Source organism: Tauraco erythrolophus, chromosome 15, assembly GCF_009769465.1.
Source record: "Tauraco erythrolophus isolate bTauEry1 chromosome 15, bTauEry1.pri, whole genome shotgun sequence".
Classification (NCBI taxonomy): domain Eukaryota; kingdom Metazoa; phylum Chordata; class Aves; order Musophagiformes; family Musophagidae; genus Tauraco; species Tauraco erythrolophus.
Genome location: NC_141479.1, coordinates 21,970,402 through 21,991,081, shown reverse-complemented (window position 1 = coordinate 21,991,081; position 20,680 = coordinate 21,970,402). Strand labels below are relative to the sequence as shown.

General features: G+C 69.2%; 4 protein-coding genes across 6 annotated transcripts; 1 reads left to right on the top strand and 3 right to left on the bottom strand.

The window, feature by feature from the left end:
• Positions 1–1,402: 1,402 nt before the first annotated feature.
• Positions 1,403–7,933, bottom strand: SNTB2 (syntrophin beta 2). Of its 3 annotated transcripts, XM_086620699.1 has the most exons (8): positions 7,492–7,918; positions 3,646–3,856; positions 3,339–3,347; positions 3,057–3,276; positions 2,425–2,567; positions 2,059–2,249; positions 1,710–1,891; positions 1,403–1,495 (listed from the first exon to the last, which is right to left on the bottom strand). In XM_086620699.1, exons 1-8 carry the CDS (start codon positions 7,916–7,918, stop codon positions 1,403–1,405), a joined length of 1,476 nt encoding a protein of 491 aa, XP_086476825.1. The 3 variants fall into 3 exon arrangements, with proteins under 3 accessions (XP_086476825.1, XP_086476826.1, XP_086476824.1); XM_086620700.1 differs by lacking the exon at positions 3,339–3,347 and having other exon boundaries at positions 2,425–2,551; positions 3,053–3,267; positions 7,492–7,933; XM_086620698.1 differs by lacking the exon at positions 3,339–3,347 and having other exon boundaries at positions 3,057–3,267.
• Positions 7,934–9,048: 1,115 nt separating this feature from the next.
• UTP4 (UTP4 small subunit processome component) lies at positions 9,049–14,429 on the bottom strand. The gene is made up of 16 exons (XM_086620929.1): positions 14,265–14,429; positions 13,698–13,889; positions 13,515–13,599; positions 13,334–13,423; positions 13,009–13,217; positions 12,656–12,827; positions 12,485–12,576; positions 12,044–12,140; positions 11,598–11,662; positions 11,341–11,463; positions 11,033–11,192; positions 10,620–10,726; positions 10,321–10,416; positions 9,856–10,041; positions 9,581–9,691; positions 9,049–9,212 (listed from the first exon to the last, which is right to left on the bottom strand). Exons 1-16 carry the CDS (start codon positions 14,427–14,429, stop codon positions 9,096–9,098), a joined length of 2,067 nt encoding a protein of 688 aa, XP_086477055.1. The 3' UTR covers positions 9,049–9,095.
• A 413-nt stretch (positions 14,430–14,842) lies between these two features.
• CHTF8 (chromosome transmission fidelity factor 8) lies at positions 14,843–15,389 on the top strand. Its single transcript, XM_086621212.1, has 3 exons — positions 14,843–14,865; positions 14,969–15,086; positions 15,177–15,389. The coding sequence occupies exons 1-3, from the start codon at positions 14,843–14,845 to the stop codon at positions 15,387–15,389; spliced, it is 354 nt and encodes a 117-aa protein (XP_086477338.1).
• A 1,568-nt stretch (positions 15,390–16,957) lies between these two features.
• On the bottom strand, positions 16,958–19,247 carry HAS3 (hyaluronan synthase 3). The gene is made up of 3 exons (XM_086621040.1): positions 18,627–19,247; positions 17,973–18,074; positions 16,958–17,881 (listed from the first exon to the last, which is right to left on the bottom strand). The coding sequence occupies exons 1-3, from the start codon at positions 19,245–19,247 to the stop codon at positions 16,958–16,960; spliced, it is 1,647 nt and encodes a 548-aa protein (XP_086477166.1).
• Positions 19,248–20,680: the final 1,433 nt, after the last annotated feature.

The window sequence follows — 20,680 nt, the reverse complement described above, 5'->3', positions numbered from 1 at the left end:
GCCCCCCACCCCGAGCCCGCCCATCCCCGGGCTGAACTCCCCCAGCCGTCCCCAGCATCCCCGTGCCGGGGTCTGCCCAGCACATCCCAGTCTCTCAATACCCACCCTCCCTGTGCTGTACTGGGAATTAAGTGCCCCATCCCAGCAGACACACACGCTGCGACACCCACCCCGTGCTACCCACAGCCCCCCTCCGGCACCCACCGCCGCAACCCGGGCACCCCCGGAATGAGACTCGAGCCCCCCGCCAAGGCGATCTGATATAAATAGCGATTTACAAAGAATACAAAAATAGAAGGGGCGTGCGGCTCCCGGCGCCGGGAAGGGCCACCTGTAGTGCTTGTGTGCGAGCCACGACGCCGGGCTGGGGGTCCCGCACCCCGCGGCACCCCCTGGCACCCCCCGGGACCCCCCGGCCCGTGCAGCCGCACGAGAAGCAGAAAAGTGTGCAGAGGAGTTTGGCTGAGGGGGGTAACGGAGCCTCAGCCGGGGGGGCCCTGGGGGTCCAGCTCCCACCGTGCCCGGGGCTCCCCCCAGCACGCCGGGGTGCGGGAGCTGCTCCCCTGGGGGGGAGAGAAAGTACAAAAAGCGAAAGTGCATCAATCTACACGTCCTGCCCCAAACCTGGCAGCAACAGGGCCGGACCCACACCGCAGCTCCAGGGCGGGGGGCACAGGCTGCAGCATGTGGGAGGGTCGTGGGGTCCCCACGAAGCCCCAGCCCCTCCCAGGGCAGCAGAGACACATTTGTGTTCTGGCTTTGGGAGGTCTGGGGGCTTGTGCCGCACCCTGCCCCAGGCCCGCGGGCAGCAGCGGGTGCAGGGGGTGGGGGGCGAGCCCCTGCTGCACCGTAGGGTGCGCCACGGGGACCAGCACCCCGGGGCTGCCCCTTTTGTACCCGTGAGTGCCCCGAGGAAGACAAGTGTGTGTCCCCCCCTGCTGAGCGGGGCCAGGGGACCCCATGCTGCAGCGCTGGGGGGGCCCCACGGCACAAGCCCCATCCCAGGCAGGGACAACGTGACCCTTTTTGGGGGAGCCCCAAGGCAGGGAAGGTGCTGGCTCACGGGGGGAGCACCCAGGGTCCCCCAGGCATCGGGACCGGGCTCGCCCCGCTCCAAGGCACAGGTGGTGAGATCAGTGATGGCTTCAGGCCCAGGGGCATTAAAGCTGGTGTCTGTGCCCCAGCCCCCCCCCCGGCACCAGGGGGGCCAGGACAGCCGGCGCGGAGCAGGAGAGGCTCACCCCTCCCAGGGCAGCCGTCCTGCCGTATCCCCGGCGGCTCTCAGGGCAGCGAGTCCTGGCCCTGGCAAGGCACTGGTGGGGCAGGAGGGGCCGGGGGGGGGGTCCCTCCACTTTGCCCAGCTGGTTTGTAGTGGGGGGAGGCGGGCAGGGGCCGGAGCCACCTAAGCCAGCAGCCCCATGCGGGTGACTTTGGCCGAGAGGAAGGTGTGCAGGATGAAGACGATGGGCTTGGGGCAGGAGTGCAGGTCCAGCGCCTGGTGGGGGGAGACGGAGAGTGGAGTCAGCCCCCCCACTGGCACGCCAAACCCCGTGGGGGTCTTGCAGCTGGGGCTGGGGGCTCCCAAGCAGCAGGAGCCAGCGGGTCCAGACAGCTGGGATGCTGCAGGGATGGGGGGATGCAGGAGCCACCCCTGGACAAAGACACTCCCCCACCAAATCAGGGAGTCAGCCCCACTGCCCCCTCCTCACCAGCTCCCCCTCGGGGCCCCCGAAGTCCAGGTAGAGGGTCCTGATGCCATCATCTGCCGACATCTTCAGCCTCTCATAGGGGTAGCGGAAGAGGACGGGGCTGCCCGGCTCCTCGCGGCAGATGGTGAAGCCACCCTCATAGTGGATGGAGAGCTGGACCCCCTGCCCGTCCAGTGTGCAGCCTGCGGGCACGGGCAGGGCTCAGCACCCCCTGCTCCCCTGCCACCCACCAGACCCCTGACATCACAGCAGACGTCCCCAGGTCCCGCTGCACCCCTGCCCTGCTGGCACCCCCGAGCCCCAGGAGGGATGGGAGGAGCCCAGGGGGCCCCCGTCCCGTGGCACTCACCCACAGTCACCTCCTTGATGAGCTCGGCGGCGGCATGGCAGCCCTGCACGAGGACACGCGTCCAGGAGGAGAGGTCCCGGTGGGTCTCCACACGGAACACGTGCATCTCTACGCCCTGGCGAGAGCCCGTCCGGGTGGCGAAGGTGAGCTCCGAGCCCAGGGCGGGCGAGCGGTGGCCCAAGCCGACCAGCCTGGCGGGAGGACAAGTGAAGGTCAGGGCATTTTGGAGTCTGCTCCTCATCCCTGTCCACCAGCAGTTCGCCCGATGGGAGGCAGAGCTGTGGCAGGAGCCAAGGAGCTGGACATGGCCAAGGGGAGATGGTCCCTGGGGGCCACAGGCGGGTGGATCCAGCTCCCCCAGCCCACCTGGTAGCCACCAGCGGGTAGCTGTGGCACGGGGAGGCCCAGGCGTCCCTGGTCCAGGGCATGCCATCGTACAGCAGCAGGTCCTTCTCCGTCACCGCCATCAGCACCGGCTGCCACTGCTGCCGCCCTCCATCCAGGCGTGCCTGCCAGAGACCCACGGGCATGGTGATGGGCACCGGGGGCTGCAGGCGCCCACTGCTGCCCAGGCACCCCGTTCCCTGCACCCATGGCCAGGCCAAGCCAGTGGCTCCGCGTCACCAGGCTCTCAGCAGCATCCGAGTAAAGCCGTGTGAGGCGCCACTGAGGGCGGCCATCCTGGGAAGCTGAGCTGGGAGCCCGTGGGGCAGAGCTCACCGCAGTGCCTGGGCAGGCTGCGGGTCTCGGGCAGCAAATTCATGGAAGAGTGAGGGAGTGATGAGCGTCTCCAGCCAGGAAATCCCAGCGGGAGAGGGGGCTGTGGGCATGGGAAGCGCTGCCTCTGCCAGGGCACTGCCAGCCGGCTGGGGAACGGGAGAGCGGCCGAGCCCAGTGCCCAGGCTGGCAGCACAGCTCTCCAGCTGCTGCAACCAGAGCCGCGTCGGCATCGCCATCCCCCAGAGCAGCACCTTCAGCACAGCATCGGCGACACGCACCTGCTCAGCCAGCCAAGCGATGTGCTTCACTTCCCTGCCACCGGTCGCGGTGCCGCCGGTGCCCAGCATGGCGTTGAGCTCGGCCAGGACCTGGGGCAGCAGGGCGGCGATGTTGGTGTGCAGCGCCGTGAACCAGGAGTGGGCCGTGGCCGTGTCCTTGCAGCGCAGGATGAGGGTGTTCCGGCTGTCCGGCGAGTGCAGCTCAATCAGCCTGCCAGGGAACACGGGCACGGGTGGGATGGGGGTGGTGGCGCCCACTCCAGCATGCCCCAGCCCGGCAAACTGGCCGCACTGGTTCGGAGCTCCGGCCGTGCCGGGGAGCTGCCAGCACAGCCCTGCCAAGTCGGGGGGATTTGTAGGACTCCCCTTTCCGCAGGCAGGGGATGCTGCCAGACCCCCTGGGGGGGCACAGCCCAGTCCAGCCCTGGCCAACCCCCCCAGTTTTCCTGCCACAGCTCAGTGGGGGGCATGGCTGCAGCAAGGGGCAGCCCCCAGCCCTGCCCCAGGGGGTCCATGGGGAGCAAGGTGCCCCCTACCAGCAACCACTGGGCTCAGGGTTGGGGGGGGTGCGGGCAGCCCCCACCCTCACCTGTTCTCCAGGTCGGGCATGCTGAGGTTCCTGGCAGCGAAGCACATCTTCAGCGGGATGACCTTGCGGTCGCGGGGCGCCTGGTGCTGCGGGGAGCCCGAGTCCTCGCTGCCACTCAGGCTGGGCGACTGAGGGGCGGCCCCCTCCCACGGCAGGTCCGACACCAGCGACGGCTTCTTGATGTAGGGGGTCGCCTCCCGCATGAACTTCACTGGGGGGAGTGGGGAGACACATGTGAGGGCCGGGCAGGGCTCCTGTGCCCCGGGGATGCTCCGACCATGGGGGTGTCTCGTCTCCCCCAAAGCACACATGGGGTCTCAAGCAGCCCGGGGGGGGCTGCAGGACCCTCCCCCAGTGGCACCAGCACCGCCCGGGCCCCTGGGAGCTGCACTCACCCCCCAGCCCTGCGCCACGGGCAGAGGACAGGGACAGGAATGGGGGCACCTGCCCGGGGAGCGGGACCCAGCCCGGAGGGTCCCACCCTGCCCCGAAACGGAGATGTCTCCGTCGGGGGACAGGCGCTGGCGGCTCATCCCTGTCGCCGGCGCGGGCGTAGGAAAGGGAAGGCGGCACAGCACAATGGGCCGGGCAGGAGGTCAGGCTGCAGCCCATCCTGACCCACCCGGCCCCCGCGCCGCCACCCGCCAAGTTTCCAGCGCCGCGAGCGCTGGCGGCGGCTTGACCCCACGCTGCTGCTCGCGCCTGCCAGCGGCACGCCAGCAGCAGGATGAGGAGGAAGATTTCCAGGACATCCCGGCTCCACGCTCCTCTCCGGGCCAGGCAGGAAGGAAGGAGACACCGACCGGCTCACCAGCACCAGCTGCCGCGCTCGGGGGAAGCCAACGCCTCCGAGATGTCAGGGAGCACCGGCTGAGCCGCCTGCCAGAGCACGGACGAGGCCGCGGTGCCTGCAGCTGGCACTGGACCCCTGCCCACCACGCCACCCCCACCACGGCTCCCCGGCCAGCACGTGGGCCGTGAGAGCAGCCTGCCCGCACCGGGCCCTGGCAGCACGTCCCAGAAGGAGGAACGTGCCGGAACAGCGACGTCCCCGCACACCGGAGCGGCAGGGAGTTAAAACCAAACAACAAAAAAAGAGCAAATAAGCTGTAATCCGCCCCGAAGCGCAGCTCCCTGCCGCTTGGCAAAAGTGTCCCTGAGGCTGGCATGACGCCGCAGCCAGGCCGGCTGGCCCACCGGCGCTTCGCCGGAGAGGGAACGATGGTGGCGGCAGGTCCCAGGTCCTGCTCTCAGCCAGTCGTGCCGCTGCCGGACACCGCGGTCCCGTGGGCAGGCGCCTGCTGCAGCCTGGGGCTCGCCCGCGGCAAAACCCCCGCCACGGGGGCTACTACCCACCCACAGCGTGGGCAGGGATGGTGGCAGGGACGGTGAGCGGGGAGGGCAGCCCCTCACCCTCCCACCGGATTTGCCAAGCCGAGCGGCGTGGCAAGGTAGGGACGTGCTGCCACGAGGCGCTTGTCCTTGCTGTGGGCAGCAAACGAGTTAATATTAGCCTCCCGCCGCGCTGATCCCGGGATTACCGCCGTCCCCGCGCACCCCTAATCCCGCTGCCCGGCGGGCAGGGCAGCGCCGCAGGGCAGGGGCGGCAGCTCCCACTGTGGGGCCGCTCAGCAGCTGTTTGCCAGATGTGGGCAGCTGCCTCCAGTGCCGGCCGGGAGCCCAGCACCCTCCAGCCCGCCGCACCATGACCTCACGGTGCCAGTGCCAACCTCTGCCAGGGCACAGCCACCACCTCCCTAAAAGCTGGGCTTCCCACGCATGGGAGGCGTGCCCTGGCACTGAGCAGATGCCCAGTACCACGTCTGCCAGTGAGGACGGCAGCAGAGCCAGCTCCCTGCTTTCGGGGGTACGCAGCTACAGCACACACAGGAGCACGGAGCCCCCTGTGCTAGCAGGCACAAAACTGGCACCGGAGCGGTGGCACCTGCAACTATCTCTTCTGCTTCTGGTGAGCTGGCAGCCGGCACACAGCTGCCCCAGCGCAGCCACCGCCACCCGCCCATACGCTCACCACAAAGGAAACCCGGCCACTGCCTGCACCCTGCGCCCGACCCGCTGCAGGAAGGGTGCTGTTCCGGCTGCGCGGCAGCACCGGATTTAGCATCGGCCTCACCGTGGGGCCAAGCTCCCGTGCACCACCCAGGTGGCATCGGTCCATCCTCAGGGTCAGGATCCCCGGCACCCAAACGGGAAACATTGAAGAGGTTTCCCCACGTTCATATGTGAGGCAGCTCTTGCAACCAGCCCCCCCCTTTGCCAGCTGCCGGGCCTGCCCGCTGGCTGCCATCTCTGCCCGCAGCTCCCCGGCAGAGGCGGAAGGGCTCCCCTTCCCCAGCGTACCGGAGCGTGTCGTGTGCCTGCGGGCACCCTGGGAGGAAGTTGCCCAGCGCGGGTCCCTGCAGTCAAACCCAGCACCCAGGGCAGGGGCTGCCAGCCCCACCAGGGTGCCAACACAGGGCTGGTGCTCCCACACTCCACTGCCAGCCCAAGGCCTGGGCAAAGACCTGGTACCTGCCCAGGAGCCAGAGTGGGATGGCGCAGCCAAGGTCTTCCCCAGCTCCTCTCCAGGCCCGCAGATGCCAGTCGGCCACAGCCGTCGGATGAGCAGCCCTGTGGCCCCAACGCCAGCTCCGGCAGGAAGGGACGGGGTGGCTGCCACGGCACCTGTGCCCATGGCGGAAGCAAGGGACAAACAAGCCGCGAGGCTGGAGCTCCTGCGGGACAGGATCAAACGGCCGGGTGGCATGAGCCAGGAGTGGGGGGAAGGATGCAGCAGGGAGACAGTTGAATCTGGCACGGTGTCCTGTGGGGATTCTCGCTGCCTCCAACAGTGGCATCGACCCAGCGGGTGTTTAAACACCAAGCCCAATACCCAGCCATGGCCAAGCCACACAGGGCCACCCCGTGCTGTGTGCAGCTGTGCCAGGGAGCCCACCCACAAGCCCTCGTGCTGGTGCAGCGTGCTGGGAACTGGCAGGTGAGCGAGAGTGCCCATCACCGGTGTCAGCACAGCCCAAGCGGGCACAGGCGAGCAAGCCCAGCGCGTGCTGGGCACCGCGTCCACGGAGCAGCCCCACGCACCAGAGAATGGGCAGCCGCCACCAGAACGGCACGTGTGGCACCAGGGACCTGCAAGGGCCACCCTGACCCACAGCACAAGGGGCTCGTGTCCTCCCAGCTGCCTGGGGCGCGGTGCCCCATGGCACGAGCCCCGTGCCGCCGGGCCAGGCGGGTCCTGCCCGAGCTTGTCGGGCTGCTGGGAACAGGTCAGGCAGGAGCTGGTGGCTTGGCCAGGCCAGCCCTGAGACGGCTGCACGGCGGGCATGGAGCCCGCGGAGACGCAGGTGGACCTCGAACCCAGCCCCCGGGGAGCCACAGCCCTCCCTGGGTGGGCACACGCACCCACCCCGGGGGCTCTGTCCCCAAAGACAGGGACAAGGCAGCCAGGGGACCCCAGCTTTGTCCCGGGGGGTCACAGCGAGCAGAGGTGTCCCGTCCTTGTCCCCACCCGGGAGGGGTCCCCGTCCCACCGCGAGCCGGAGCAGCCCGGCCGGGGAGGGGACACCCCATCCCCGTCCCTGTGCCAGGCACGGACACGCCGGGACCCAGCACCGGGGCTGGGGGTACTTTTGGGGGGACACATATACCGTGACCGGGGTGGGGGGGGGAGTGGGGTCCCGCAATCGGAAAAGGGGCCCAAGGAGGGGTCCGGGAGCCCGGTGACAGCGGCAGCAGGGTATCGTGGGACCCGGTAATGAGGCGGGGGGGCACCCGGGAGAGAAGGGAGGGAGTCCCGGGGGCCGGTATCGGGGACGCGGGGGTTACCTTCGAGGATGACCTCCCTCCCGGCTCGCTTCAGCGCTTGGACGGCTTCATCGTGGGTGGCATCCCGGAGATCGACACCGTTAACGGCGAGGATGGCGTCGCCCAGCCGGAGCGCCCCGCTCCGTTCCGCCGCCAGCCCGGGGAAGATCCGTGAGATGAGCACCGGCATCCGATTCTCTCGACCTCCCTTGATGCTGATCCCGAGCCCTCCCGCCTCCGCCTTCACCACCCGCACCGTCCGCACGCAACCGGGCGCCGCCTCCGCGTTGCCGTTAACCACGCCGTTAAGCACCGCCGCTTCGCCGCCTCCCGGTTCCGCCGTCAGGCTCAACGCTTCGCCGCTCAGCTCCGCCGCCACCCGCACCCAACGTTCCCGTAGCAGCAGCTCCAGCAGCCCCGCTTTGCAAGCGCGGGTCCACACGGCCATGCCGCCGCCGCCCGCCGCCGCCGTACACCGGGAGAAGGGGGGCGGGGCCTGGAGGAGAGGAGGCGTGGCGCGGTGGCCACGCCCCCCCGCCCGCATGGCGCGCTGTGATAGGCTGTGCGCTGCGGGGAGAGGCGGGGCTGGGACGCTCCGCCCCCTCCCTCCAGCGCCACCAATCGCAGCAGCGGCGGCGCACGCCGCCGCTGCTGCGATTGGTGGCGCTGGAGGGAGGGGGGGCGATGAGGCTCCGCCCCGCGCTTAATTTCCCGCCCCGCGCTTTATTTCCCGCCCCGCGCTCCATTTCCCGGGCTCAGCCCAGCTGCGCTCCCCCTTTACTCCTTGGCGAGGCGGCTGCTGCTCCCGCAACCCCCATTTTTTCCCCCCTTCTCTCCCCCGCAGCCCCCTCCTCGGGGATGGGGACACGTCCCTTGGGGGTGCAAAGGGGAAAGGAAATCCTGGGAAGCCCCCAAAATCCAGCTCCCTCCAGGTAGGGCGGTGCTGTGCCCCCCGCGCTGGGACTCGAGGACTCATCTGCCAGCGAGGGTACAAGCACAAATTGGAAAGTGGGATACTGGTGTTAGTGGAAGGGCTGGAGGAGGAGGTACCCAGCTTTCCAGTGGAGGGACCCCGCTACACCCCAATCCCACCGGCACGCAGCTGCGAGCTCCGGCGCGGTGAGCCAGCGCCTTTCCCCAAGGCGCAGAGCAGGGGCACAGGGTGCTCAGCTAGCTGAGGGTGCTGCAGATGGGTGCTGAGCAGTCGCCGTCTGTCTGTCCAGAGCCCAGCTCACCAGGAGATGGAAGTCCCTCACCCCAGACAGTGCCCCAGCACTCACTGACCCACCTGGCTGCTGGCTGGCATGGTGAGGAACAAGCCAACACCTGGACCTGACGGTGCCCAGCACAGCAGCCGGCGAGTTGGTGGGAGATCTGGGGTGCTGCCTCGTCCCCGCAGCCCCAGGGGGAGGACTGGCACCGGCACGGGACCCCTACAAGGCGGCTGCGTCCTCGTGCTCAGGCCAGCGCCAACCCGACTCGCTGCTCTGACACCAGGGAGCCCTGCAGGGCAAGGACGAGCCCCGAGCCTGCAGCCCTACAGAACAGCGGGGTTTATTCCTACAGCACCCCAGGAAAGCAACACACACAGTTTCTGCGGCTGGAGCAGCTTGTTCTCCCTCCTCTCAGGTGCCGAATTTCTTCTGTTGGACGGGCAGCGGCAGCTGGGTCTTGATGTCCATGATGGGCCGCTCCACCACCACGAGGCAGTTCTCATCCAGCAGATCCGCGAAGAGCAGGGGCTGTGGGGCAGGGAGGGGACGGGAGATGAGCGCGCGGTGCCAGCCCCCCTCTGCCTCGGCTTGCCGGGCTCGGCTGCGCAGACCTGCCCTCCAGCCGGCTCCGGCTCAGCCGTACCCAGGGACACTGCCTGGGGGCTGCGCTGCCAGAGCCGCTGGGCAAGCGGAGCCCACGAGACCACGGCAAGCAGCTGCACCATGACAGGGACTGAGACCAAGCTCTGCTCTGCCGCCTGGGCACCCGGTGCTGGTACAGCGCCAGGAGCAACTGGGCACAAGAGCAAGTGGGATCATGAGGACCACAGGTGCAGGGCACCCCCGCCAGGCCCCCCTCCCTGACACAGCACATGCCCAGGGACACTGTCACCCACCTGGAACTTCTTGCAGATCTTGAAGGCGTGGAGCTGCCGTTGCCTGGCTGTCTCCGGGAGCTGCTTCAGGGTGCTCTGGTTCATCAGGAGGGCACTGTTGTCTGGCAAGGGCTGCAAGGAGAGCGCAGGGCACACGTCAGCGCTGCCCAGACCACCAGCGCCTCCGCACCGTGCAGCCCTCCCTCCGCTCCCAGCGAGGACAGGGACAGCCAGACCAGGCACGCGAGATGCCCTGGGCACAACCCCAGCCCTCCCGACCAGACATATGGGCTCACCAGGGACTTGTCAAGGATGCAGAACATGTAGAGGTCATGGAGCAGGATCTGCGAGGGCTTCTTAGGGTTGAAGGTGATGTGGGTGATGGGCGAGTCCCTCTCCAGCCAGACCCTATGCAGCCCACAGTTCTGCACCGTGCGGCTCCAGGCCGTGTACTGCTTCTCGGGGATGCTGAACTCGAAGAGCTGGAGAGGCAGGAGAAGGGAGGTGGGGCAGTGCATGAGGTCTGGTCCTCCCTGGCATCACCCTCACACTGGTGCGCAGGCAGCCCCTGCTCCAGCCAGGCTGCGAGCGCTGCGTGGGGACTGGCTCCTGCCGAGGACAGCGAGCAGCGAAAAGCCAGCCAGATGCCCGTGCCTGCCCGGAGCTGTGGCTCTCCTGCCAAGCGGTGTGGCCAAAAAGCCCCAAAGCCAAGGAGAGAGCCATGGGGAAGGGATGAGTGCCGCAACCGGGAGAGCTCGTACCTGCTGGTCCGAGTAGGCGATAACGAGGTTGTTGGTGCCAGGGTGGATGGCGAGGGCCGTCACTGCACAGTTGTACGTGGGCACCATGCAGTGATGCTGCAAGGCAGGAGGACAGCACACTGACAGGGGCAACCGGGGCTGCCTCTGACCCCCCCTTCCCACACACCCACCCCCCGGCCCTGCTCCCAGAACACAGCGATCGCTTCCAGGGAGGGGACCCGAGTCCACCGTCACCCAGCCCCCAAGGGTAGAGGGCAGCGGGGGTCACTCCTGCAGCACCCTCCAGCACGTGCCCCTACCTCGAAGCATTTCAGGTTGTAGATGTGGATTGCCCAGTCCCCGCTGACCGTGGCCAGCCAGTGCCCGTCTGCGCTCACTGCCAGCAGGTAAACGGCCTCGGAGGACCCTGCAGAAACACCCTCACCGGCTGTAACGGGTGCTCAGCCCTGCAAGGAGCCCCTCACCCACCCCCAGGGGACAGCCAGACCCGCGTCCCCGCGCCAGCGTGGGTGCCCCAGCTCCCCACCCATGCCAGGCCACGAGGGCGGCACAAACACAGAGCAGGGGCTGTCGGCGGGGGAAAAGGACCCCCTCACCCCAGGGCAGGAAAGGGGGAACACACTCAGCCCTGCACACCCCTCTGCACCCGCAGCGGGGAGGGGACTCGGAGCCCAGGGTCCCCTAGCACCCCCCAGCTCCCCACCAGCCGAACCTGAGGGTGGCCGAAATGTGTGCAGGTGTTTGCAGCCCCCCGGCTCCAGCAGCTGGAGGACATGGACGGAGCCTCGATCGGAGGCGACAAAGAGGTTGCCAGAGTCGGAGGAGAACTGGAGCTGGTAGGCTGGGAGCAGCAGCTTGGGCACTTTGGGGACCTTGAAGGAGGGAAAAAGCAGCGCTGGCAGCCACCTACCGCTGCCACCCTCGCTCCCCACGAGCAGTGCTGGCTGTGTCAGCGCACCGGGACCCCAGAGCCACCCACCACCCCTCCCTGGCAGCAGGGTGGCCCATCACCCTCCTCACCTTCTTGATGCTGACACTGTCGCCCTCGTATCGCACTCGGTAGAGGTGGAAGCGGGAGGCCGTGGAATAGGCAACCCAGCTGCCGCAGGGCGAGATGCAGCTGCAGTAGATGTGCTCTGGACCCTGGAAATGCGGCGGGGCTGAGCAGGGCCCACCAGATCTCCCAGCAGCCTGGCACACCCAGCTCAGCCGTCAGATGGAGAGTGGAGGCTGCCAAGCCCACTCCTGGCACCAGGGCGGCCCTGGCTCAGCCCTACCTTGCTCTTGAGCTGCACGAGGTGCTCAGGCGTGCGGCACACGGGAAGGACCTCACCGTCCTTTCCTGAGACAACGAGAAACCACACGGTGCGTCAGTGACGGCGGGGAACCTGTACGGGTCCTGTTGAGCTGCCGGGGATCCCAGGGGAGCAGCACCCAAGGGAGAACCCAGACCCTTCCCCGAGGCTGAACGCCCCAGGGCATGGCCCTGATCTGCTGGGAGCACGAGCGCAGCCTCACGCCAGCCATGCAGCCTGTGCCCAGGCACACGCCACCCCGAAAAACACGTGGCCGTTATCCCAACGCAGGGCCATGGGGAGGAAGGGGTCTGGGCTAAACCACCCCTCCGCTGCCCAAGCAGCAGGATGGGTCATGCCCAAAATCCTATGGGCAGCACGGGCTCTGCCACAGGGATTGCACGGGAGAGCTGAGCCTCGCAACTCACCTGTCTCGTTGGTGGAGCCAAGTCTCCAGAGCTCCAGGTGCTGGGAGAACTGGAAAAGGAGCAGCCGGGCCTTCCTGGCACAGGAGACGAGGCGTCGCTGCGTGCAGAAACGGGCAGACTGTCATGAACCCGCGGCCTGGCAGAAAGGGCTGGGCCAAAGCTGAAATGTCCCGGGGTGCTGGAGACGCGGGGCGGGGGAGAGGAAGGACTGGGTCCCGTGGGATGGGAGCCCAGAGACGGAGACCCGGCGGGACCAGCAAGACAAGCTCGCCAACTTCCTTCTACCCCCTCGCCCGCTGCATGGCAGGAGCTTCCAGACACGCCAGGGCCACGGAGGGCACTCAGCAGGGTAGGGAGGGGACCCAGCCTTCTCCCACGGGAAGAGCCAGCCCTGCCGGCCTGCCTCGCCAGGCACGACATCCCACGCAGAGCGGAACTCACGTGGGGGAAAGTAACTTTGCGGAGTGCTGCATCGTAGCCCTTCTTCTGCACCTTCTCCATCAGCGGGCGGATCACCAGCTGGGCATCCAGGCCTGGAGGCCGAGCAGAGGTCAGCCGTATGGCACCGCGGCTGGAGACCCAAGCCCTCCTTGGCAAGGCGCTCGGACCTACCCCCGGAGATGAGAGCAGTTGAGCTGTGTGCCACAGCTCGCACGTCGTGGGTGTGATGCTGGAAGGGCTTCGTCCGCACCCAGCGCTTCTCCAGGCTGCCCATCTTCACCGGCAACAGCTGAAACTGGTAGGTGGCCCCAGTTGAGGTGCCCACGATGATGCTGTCCTCTTTCTGGTGAGAGAAACAGGGATGGAGTTTGCGGGCACAGACCGGCAAGAACGAGAGGGCACCGCTGGGAGGCAGGCAGGGACCAGCTGCCTCGCTTCCAGCCCCGCTCCTGCCGGCCCAACGGCACGGAGGAGCCGGGACGGGGTCCCAGCTGCCTGGGGGGCGCTGGGGGGGGCTCCTCTACCTCTGACACAGCCAGCGAGAGGGCAGCCGAGGTGCTGACAGTGTGCGACTCCAGCAGCGTCCCTCGCTCCCAGTCCCAGAACTGCACCCTCCCGAAGGAGTCCGAGGTGATGACGGTGCCGCTGGAGAGGAAGGCGACGCTCCACACCACGCACTCGCGCTTCACCCTCTGCACGTGGTAGTTCACCATGACCCTCTGGATGGTCTGGCCTGAGGCGGGGGAAGGACGGTTGGGGGTGGCAAGAGGGTGCCCCCCTCCAAACACAGGCCGTGCCAGTGCCGACGGTGCCCAGGGCAGGTCGGGCTCACCCCGGGGCACAAGCTACCTGAAGCGACGTCAAACACGCGGAGGCTGTCGATGGAGCCGGCTGCTATGCGAGTGCCCGACGGGTGCCAGGAGAGGCACAGGATGCGCCCTGCAGGTAGGGAAGCTCCAGGGTGACCCCCGCGGCCCCACAGCCCCTCACCGGGGCAGCAGGGCAGGGCACCGCGCCCGCCAGCCCTCACCTTTCCGCCTGTCCAGGTTCCGCTCGAACTGGAGCCCCCCGGGCACGATCTGGAAGAGCTTCACCGAGCCGTCCTCGCAGCCGACCTGCGGGAGCGTCGGGGTCAGCCCCGGCGGGGCGGGCGGACCCCTCCCTCCGCCACCGCGCCCGCTCCCGGGGTGGCAGAGCCCCCGGTGCCGCTCACCGCCAGCTGCGTGCCGCCGCTGTTGGCCGCCATGCTCCAGATCGGGCCCCCGCAGCCGTCGACGGAGCGTCCCGCGCGGAGCCGCGCCAGGTCGTACTCGGTGATGGCCCCACCGAGCCCGGCTCCGAAGAGCCGCTCTCCCGCCGCCCAGCACAGCGCCTCCACCGAGCGCGCCGAGTGCCCGGGGATCACCTGCGGACGGACGCCCGTTACCCCGCGGCACGGCCCGGCACAGCCCGGTACCGCCCGGTACAGCTCGGCTCGGTACCGCCCGACTCGGTACAGCCGAGCCTGGTACAGCCCAGCCCAGCCCAGTACCGCCCGGTACGGCCCGGTGCAGCCCAGCCCAGTACCGCCCGGGATGGCCCAGTACAGCCCGGCGCGGTACAGCCCGGTACGGCCCGGTACCGCCCAGCCCGGTACCGCCCAGTACGGCCCGGTACAGCCCAGCCCGGTACCGCCCGGTACAGCCCAGTACGGCCCGGTACAGCCCAGCCCGGTACCGCCCGGTACAGCCCGGCGCAGCCTGGCCCGGTACGGCCCGGTACAGCCCGGTACGGCCCCCACCTTCTCCTGGAAGCAGTTGGCGGCCAGGTTGTAGATCTCGACGGCGCCGTCGGTGCGGGCCAGCGCGAGGCGCGCGCCGCCGGGCGGGCGGGCCAGGGCCAGGCAGCGCACACCGGCCGGCACCAGCCCGAAGAACCGCACCCGGTGCACCTCGAACTCCCCCATCCCGCCCCGCCACCGGCACCGGCACCGGCACCGGGCCCGCTCCGCCCCGCGCAGCCCCCACGTGCGCGCGGCGCACCCGGAAGCGGAAGCGGTCGGAGGGGGCCGGAAGCGGAAGCGCGGCGCGGCGGGAGATTCGGACGCTGCGGGCGGCGGCTCCGGCCCGGCCGCTGGTGCGGGATCGGGATCGGGGCCGGGGCGGGGGGCGCGGCCGGGGCTGGGCCGGCAGCGGGAGGCGGGAGCGGCCCGGTGCGCAGCGCGGCCGGCACCACCGGGGCCGCTGGAGGGCACCCGCGCTGCGCGGCGGCGGCGCGGGGGGCTGCGGGGCCCGGGGCGGGGGAAGCCGGGCCCGGGCCCGCCCCGTCCCCCCCGCCACACCGACCGCGTCTCTGCCGGTGCTCCGCAGGGCCCGGAGAATGGTGCAGATCGTCATCTCCAGGTGAGGCCACCGCGGGCGGCGCGGCCCTGCAGGGCCCGCTCCTGCCCTGGCAGCGCCCGGCCCCGTGGCCTCTCACCCCTGTGCCCGCCTCTCTCGCCCGCAGCGGGGGTGCCGGCGGCCTGGCACAGTGGGTGCTGGTGGAGCTGCAGGGTGAGGTCGAGCCCCGGCGGAGCGGCGGGCTGGCGGGCAGCGTCCTGGGAGACCTGCACTACACCCGCGAGGTGAGGCACCCACCGCCGTGCCACCCCGGGATGGCACCGGCAGCCAGCGCCTCGCTGCCCTCACCCCCTGCTGCTTGCTTCTCTCCCCAGGGCGTCCCCGTGCTTATCGTGGGCCACCACATTCTCTACGGGAAGGTGGTGCAGCTGGAGAAGCCCTTCGCTGTCCTGATGAAGCAGGCAGCCGGCGAGCCTGGCCCCACAGCGCCGCGTGCCCACTACGCCGTCACCGCCCTCATCAAAACCAAGCTCCTCTTCAAAACTCGCCCCAAGCCCATCATCACCAACGTGCCCAAGAAAGTGTGAGGACTCGGGCCGGTGGCTGTGAGCTCTGTTCTGCTGGCACACAGCCCCGGGCGCTGCAGCTGGGGCTTGTGAAGATCCAGTGCCAGCCCTGGCCTCGTCCCTACCCCAGCCGGAGGGCTCTGGGGCCAGCTTGGGGTGCTGGGTCCCGTGTCTGGGCACCCAGAGCCCTTCCCAGGTCATTTGTCCCCGCTGTAGTGACTCCAAGCTGCCAAGCTCCGAGGCACAAACCCATCTGTCGTCACAGGTGAGGTGGATCCTGGTGGGCACAGACCACTGGGCTGTCCTACCCCAGGGGCTGCCCTCAGTGCCCGGACTCAGCAGTTCCCAGTGTGCTGCCGGCTCTGCCTGTCGTGCCTGCGGCAGGGACTCGCAGTGGTGCCAGGGCACAGATGGTTCTCCCTGCCACTCTGTGTCCCCTTCTAAAACCACCCCTGCCGCTGCGGGGGCAGCTGCCCTCTCTGGGCATCGGCTTCCCTTGATATCCCCCCCAGGGCACTGGGGCAGGGGTACCAGGGCCAACCCCCTCTTCCCCACACACCGCCCTTTCTCTGTGCAAGTCTTTATTTCCATAAACCCGTCAGGATATAAAACCAGACTTTTCCAAAATAGGACCAAAAAAATCCCCGCAGGTTAAAAAATAAATAGATTTACAAACCATTGGCAATAAGTACGAATACCAAAGAGCTACAAAAGTCTTCTAAAAAACCTCGTATTAAATTAAACACAACAATCGAAACGCTCGAGTGTAGAAAGGTTTTTTGAAGCCCTGAAAAAAAAAAAAGAGGGCCCAGGGGAGACGACTGGGTGAATTCCCCGGGGAGGGGAAAGGTTGGGAACCAGCTCTTGGCATGATGGGGCCGTGGCTTGGCCGGAGGCTCCGGCCAAGCCACGGCCCCAGTTTCCCCCGCTTCTGCGTGCCAGGGTCCCCCCTTGGCTCTTTGGCAAAGCTGAAGGGACGTGCTGCCCTCCTGGGGCAGCTGAACCCCCTGCAAGGGGCTGGAGGAAGCCGCGGGGGGGCTCCCTGTGGGTACGTGCCCGCACATACAAAAGCCCATGGGGGCAGAGGCAGGCAGCACCAGCCAGCGGTGCCAGCACAGTGCCGGACGGAGACGGTGCCACGTGGGGCTGGTTTTGCCATAGCACCGTGGAGAGGGGGACCAGGAAGTCCCCGTAGAAAGCACCGAAGGGTAGAGGGTAGACCCAGCCGCGGTGGTGGGGTGGGGGGAGCCCAGCCAGCAGCGCTCCACACAGCATGCTGGGATGCTCGGTATGGCATGGTGGGGGACGCTGGCATCACCCCCGCAGCGCTGGGGCTGTGCCCAGCCTGGTGACAAGCAGCCCTGGCTCGGCCTCTCCCCGGCCACCAGCCCGCTTTGTACGTAAAAATGAAAATAAGAAAAACCAAACCGAACCAACAACCAAAAAAAAAAAAGCAAGACTTGATCAGAAATGCCGCGGCGGGCGCGCTCAGCGCTGCCCAGCGCCCGACGGCTCGGTGCCGGCTGTGCCGGGGCTGGTGGCGGGCGAGGAGGGGACCGGCACCGGTCGCCCCGGCACGCTGCCCGCTGTCAGACCTCGGCGAAGGCCAGCCCACACTGCTCCTGCCGCTTGCCACAGCGCCGGGCAACGATGGCCAGGTAGAGGGTGAGCAGGGCCACCCAGTAGCAGGCGTAGAGGATGGCGCCTGAGATGAGGAAGGCCACCTCGGTCTCACTGAAGAGGTCCTGGCTGTAGGCGGTGTAGGCCAGCCCGCCCAGCAGCACCGCTACCCACACCGAGACTGGCAGCAGCCCCACAAAGTTAACCACGATGGTGCGGCGCCCCGACGTGCCCCAGCCCGACTTGTTGATGGTGGCAATGGCGAACATCTTGGCGGGCAGCAGGCTGGACATGTAGAGCAGGGCGTAGAGGGACATGAAGATCATCTCGGCGTTGCCGCGCAGGAAGCAGGCGTAGGTGGCCTTGATGATGCCCACCAGCTGCACCGTCAGCAGGAAGAGGAGGATATTCCAGACGCGGCCGCGGTAGAAGAGCTGGATGACGGTGGCGATGAGGAAGAAGGGGAAGAAGCCGGTCACCACCGACTCGTAGGTCATCCAGAGGTGGTGCTTGTGGAACCACAGGGCGTTGTAGAGCCACTCGCGGAAGTAGGACTTGCTCCAGCGGGTCTGCTGGTTGAGCCAGCGCAGGTAGCGGGTGGGCGTCTCCGTCAGGCACTTGGAGCGAGCCGTGTACTTGGTCTGGTAGCCCAGGCTGAGCACGCGGTTGGTGAGGTGCCGGTCGTCCCCGAAGCTGCACTTGCTGCCCAGGAAGGTCTGGTGGTACCAGTCCTCGAGGAACTGCTGCAGCAGGGCGTTGCGGTACATGCCCAGGGGCCCGCTGATGCACTGCACGCAGCCGAAGTAGGACTGGCAGGCGCGCTCCACGTTGAAGGCCATCCAGTACCGCACGCTGCTCAGGAAGGAGATCCACGAGTCGTACTTGTTCAGGATCTGGGGAGGGGACAGACGTCAGCCCCGGCACCGCTGCAGCCCCCCTGGCACCCTCGCCACCCCGGGGTGCCCTCCCTCACAGCCAGGGTACCTGGACGTCGCCGCCGACGCCGCCGACACGGGGGTCGGCCTCCAGGATGCGGAGCATCTCGGCGGTGCAGGCGGGGTCCAGCACCGTGTCTGAGTCACACACCTGGGGGCAGAGGGAACGTCGAGCCCCGCTCCGCCGCCCACGCGCGCCCGGCAGACAGCCCAGCCCGCAGCCGGGCAAGCCTGAGCCGTGGCCGGCGAGATGAGGCAGAGCTCCAGAGACCGGCAGGCGGTGGCAGGGAGCGGAGCGCCCCACGGTGCCCGGCCACTGCTGCCCCGGGCCGCTTCAGCCTCACCACCCACCCCGGCTGCTGGCACCGCGGTAGGACCAAGCCCAGCCACCACCCCTTGCCCACACGTGGGGCTGCCACCCCACGCAGTGCCACACAGGGTGACACCAGCACGGGGCACGTCCTGCCCGTGCCGCAGGTTACACACCGAGGACGTGATGCGAAACCGTGGCGGGCAGCGGTGCGGGCAGGGCTCAACCCCTCAGGCCACCCCAGTGGCAGTTGACCCCCAACCCCGGTGCTGGTGGCATGCAGCTGGTGCACAGGGCTGGATCCAGCACCAAGCACACAGGTGCTGCCATGGGCTCGCAGGGCTGTTCCCGCTCCTCCCGCATCCCCCTCGCCCGCCCGGCCCATGCATCCACCTGGATGTAGTCCACGGAGTCTCCGAGCGCCCGGAAGGCCGTGTACATCACCTCCCGCTTCCCGCCCCACTTCTGGAGGATGCAGGAGTAGTCGGTGCCGCGCACCAGCGCCTGGACGCGGGCCAGCCCTTCCTGCAGCCCGGCCTCCGTCTCGCCCTCGCCCTGCGCGTGGAAGTTGCTCCTCCAGACGTAGCTGCCCGAGCGCTCGGAGCCCATCACGTCGTGGAAGATGTCCAGCATGTAGGTGTCGTCGGGGCCGTTCCCGTCCACCACCATCACCACTTTGAGGTCGGGGAAGGCGATGCGCTTGACGGAACGCAGGCACTTCTTCAGGTAGTCGGGATCCTCCTGGTAGGCGGCGATGCAGAGGGCCACCGAGCGCCCCAGCCGTACCGGGCGCTCCTCGCCCCGCATGCGCCGGTGCTCCAGGAAGGCGAAGAGGCTCTGGATGAAGAGGTGCAGCCCCAGGATGGCCCCGTAGAGCCCGAAGGAGAGGTAGTGCTTCTCTGTGTGGATGAACTGGTACCCCGTGACGTAGGCAGCGAGGATGCCCCCCAGCACCGCCAAGGCGAAGAGGCTGGTCCCAACGATGCGCAGGGCCGTGGAGAGGCTCACTGGCATCTGGGGGGGACCGAGCAGCGTCAGGGCAGGGCCGAGGGGACGGGACCCATCCTCTCGGCCCTGCCCTGCCGCTGCCCGGCTCCCCAGAAGGGGCAAGCGCGAGGACACTGCTTATCTGCTGCCCTGTGGCCACGCTGCCCCTTGCCGGTCACCGATTTGGGGGTGAGACCTTCCCAGTGCCTCCATGGGGCCGGGCAAGGTGTGGGGGTCCCAAGCATCCCACCGCGCACGGTGCCTGCGCCCACAGCCCACCCCCGTCCAGCCGAGCGGGGACGTGGCCGCTCCCGGGCCCCCGGTGACACCGGGCTGGAGGACAGGGAAGGGCACGGGGACGTCGGGGACCCGGCCCCAGGGTGTCCCCAGGGGAGGGGACCCGCATGGGCCACCCCGAGCTCCCGGACACCCCGACCGCCTGCAGAGGGAACCCCGGCAGCGAGGGCGGCAGCACCCAGACCCCCACCCCGCTGCAGGGTGGGCAGCCGGGGGCGGGCAGGGCGGGCAGCGCGGGCAGGGGGGACCGCAGAGCCGCAGATCGGGGCAGGGCCGTGGGGCGGGGGTGCAGGCAGGGCGGGCAGGGCACTGCAAGCAAGGGGTGCAGGCAGCGGGGCACGGGCAGCGGGGGGTGCAGGCAGGCGGGGGTGCATGAACGCGTGAGAGGTGCGGGTAGGGGGCAGAGCCACGGGCAGAGCCAGCCCCGGGGAACCCGGGGACCCCCGTGCCGCCGGCAGCGCCCCCGGGGCGGACCCCGCTCCCCCAGACCCTGCAGCCCCCGGTGCTCCCGGATCCCCCCGGCCCCGCAGCTCCCGGTGCAGTCCCCGGTGCTGGTTCCGCGCTCCCGGTGGGGCCACGGCCGGTCCCGCAGCGCCGCGAGGGTGGGGGCGCCCCGAGCCGGCACCGGCTCCGGAGGGGCCGGGAGGGAGGAGGGATCGGGACCGGGACCGGGACCGGGACCGGGACCGGGACCGGGACCGGGACCGGGACCGGGACCGGGACCGGGACTCACCGTGGTGGTGCCGGTGCCGCCGCTCGCCCCGGCCGCCGCCGCCGCCGCTGTGCGCCCGGCCCGGCCCGCGCGGCCCCTTTATACCGCGGCGGGGCCGGCACCGCCCGCAGCCCGCGGGGGCCCCGCCCGGCACCGGCACCGGCACCGGCGGCACCGCCACCACCCCCGGCACCGGCACCGGCGCCGGCACCGGCACCGCCCGCAGCCCACGGGGACCCGCTCAGCACCGGCAGCACCTGGCACCGGCCCCAGCCCCGCACTGCGGGAGCGATCGCCGGCACCGGCAGCAGCGGCAGCACCGGGCGCTGGTGCTGCACCGGCAACACTCGGCACCGGCATCCGGCATCACCCGGCACCGGCAACACCCGGCATCGGCATCGCGTGGCGTGGCGGCAGCAGCCACCACGGGCACCACACCGGGCACTGAGCA

Coding starts and splice junctions, on each gene's coding strand:
- SNTB2 (XM_086620699.1), bottom strand. CDS start 7,918: ATGGCCGTGTGGACCCGCGCTTGCAAAGCGGGGCTGCTGGAGCTGCTG. Junction 3,857..7,491: donor GAGGGAGGTCATCCTCGAAG/GTAACCCCCGCG, acceptor CACTCCCCCCAG/TGAAGTTCATGCGGGAGGCG. Junction 2,250..2,424: donor TACCCGCTGGTGGCTACCAG/GTGGGCTGGGGG, acceptor TCCTCCCGCCAG/GCTGGTCGGCTTGGGCCACC.
- UTP4 (XM_086620929.1), bottom strand. CDS start 14,429: ATGGGGGAGTTCGAGGTGCACCGGGTGCGGTTCTTCGGGCTGGTGCCG. Junction 13,890..14,264: donor CCAACTGCTTCCAGGAGAAG/GTGGGGGCCGTA, acceptor GTCCGTCCGCAG/GTGATCCCCGGGCACTCGGC. Junction 11,464..11,597: donor TCGTGCAGCTCAAGAGCAAG/GTAGGGCTGAGC, acceptor CCGCATTTCCAG/GGTCCAGAGCACATCTACTG.
- CHTF8 (XM_086621212.1), top strand. CDS start 14,843: ATGGTGCAGATCGTCATCTCCAG. Junction 14,866..14,968: donor GTGCAGATCGTCATCTCCAG/GTGAGGCCACCG, acceptor TCTCGCCCGCAG/CGGGGGTGCCGGCGGCCTGG. Junction 15,087..15,176: donor ACCTGCACTACACCCGCGAG/GTGAGGCACCCA, acceptor TTCTCTCCCCAG/GGCGTCCCCGTGCTTATCGT.
- HAS3 (XM_086621040.1), bottom strand. CDS start 19,247: ATGCCAGTGAGCCTCTCCACGGCCCTGCGCATCGTTGGGACCAGCCTC. Junction 18,075..18,626: donor ACTCCGTGGACTACATCCAG/GTGGATGCATGG, acceptor CTCTGCCCCCAG/GTGTGTGACTCAGACACGGT. Junction 17,882..17,972: donor GCGTCGGCGGCGACGTCCAG/GTACCCTGGCTG, acceptor TCCCCTCCCCAG/ATCCTGAACAAGTACGACTC.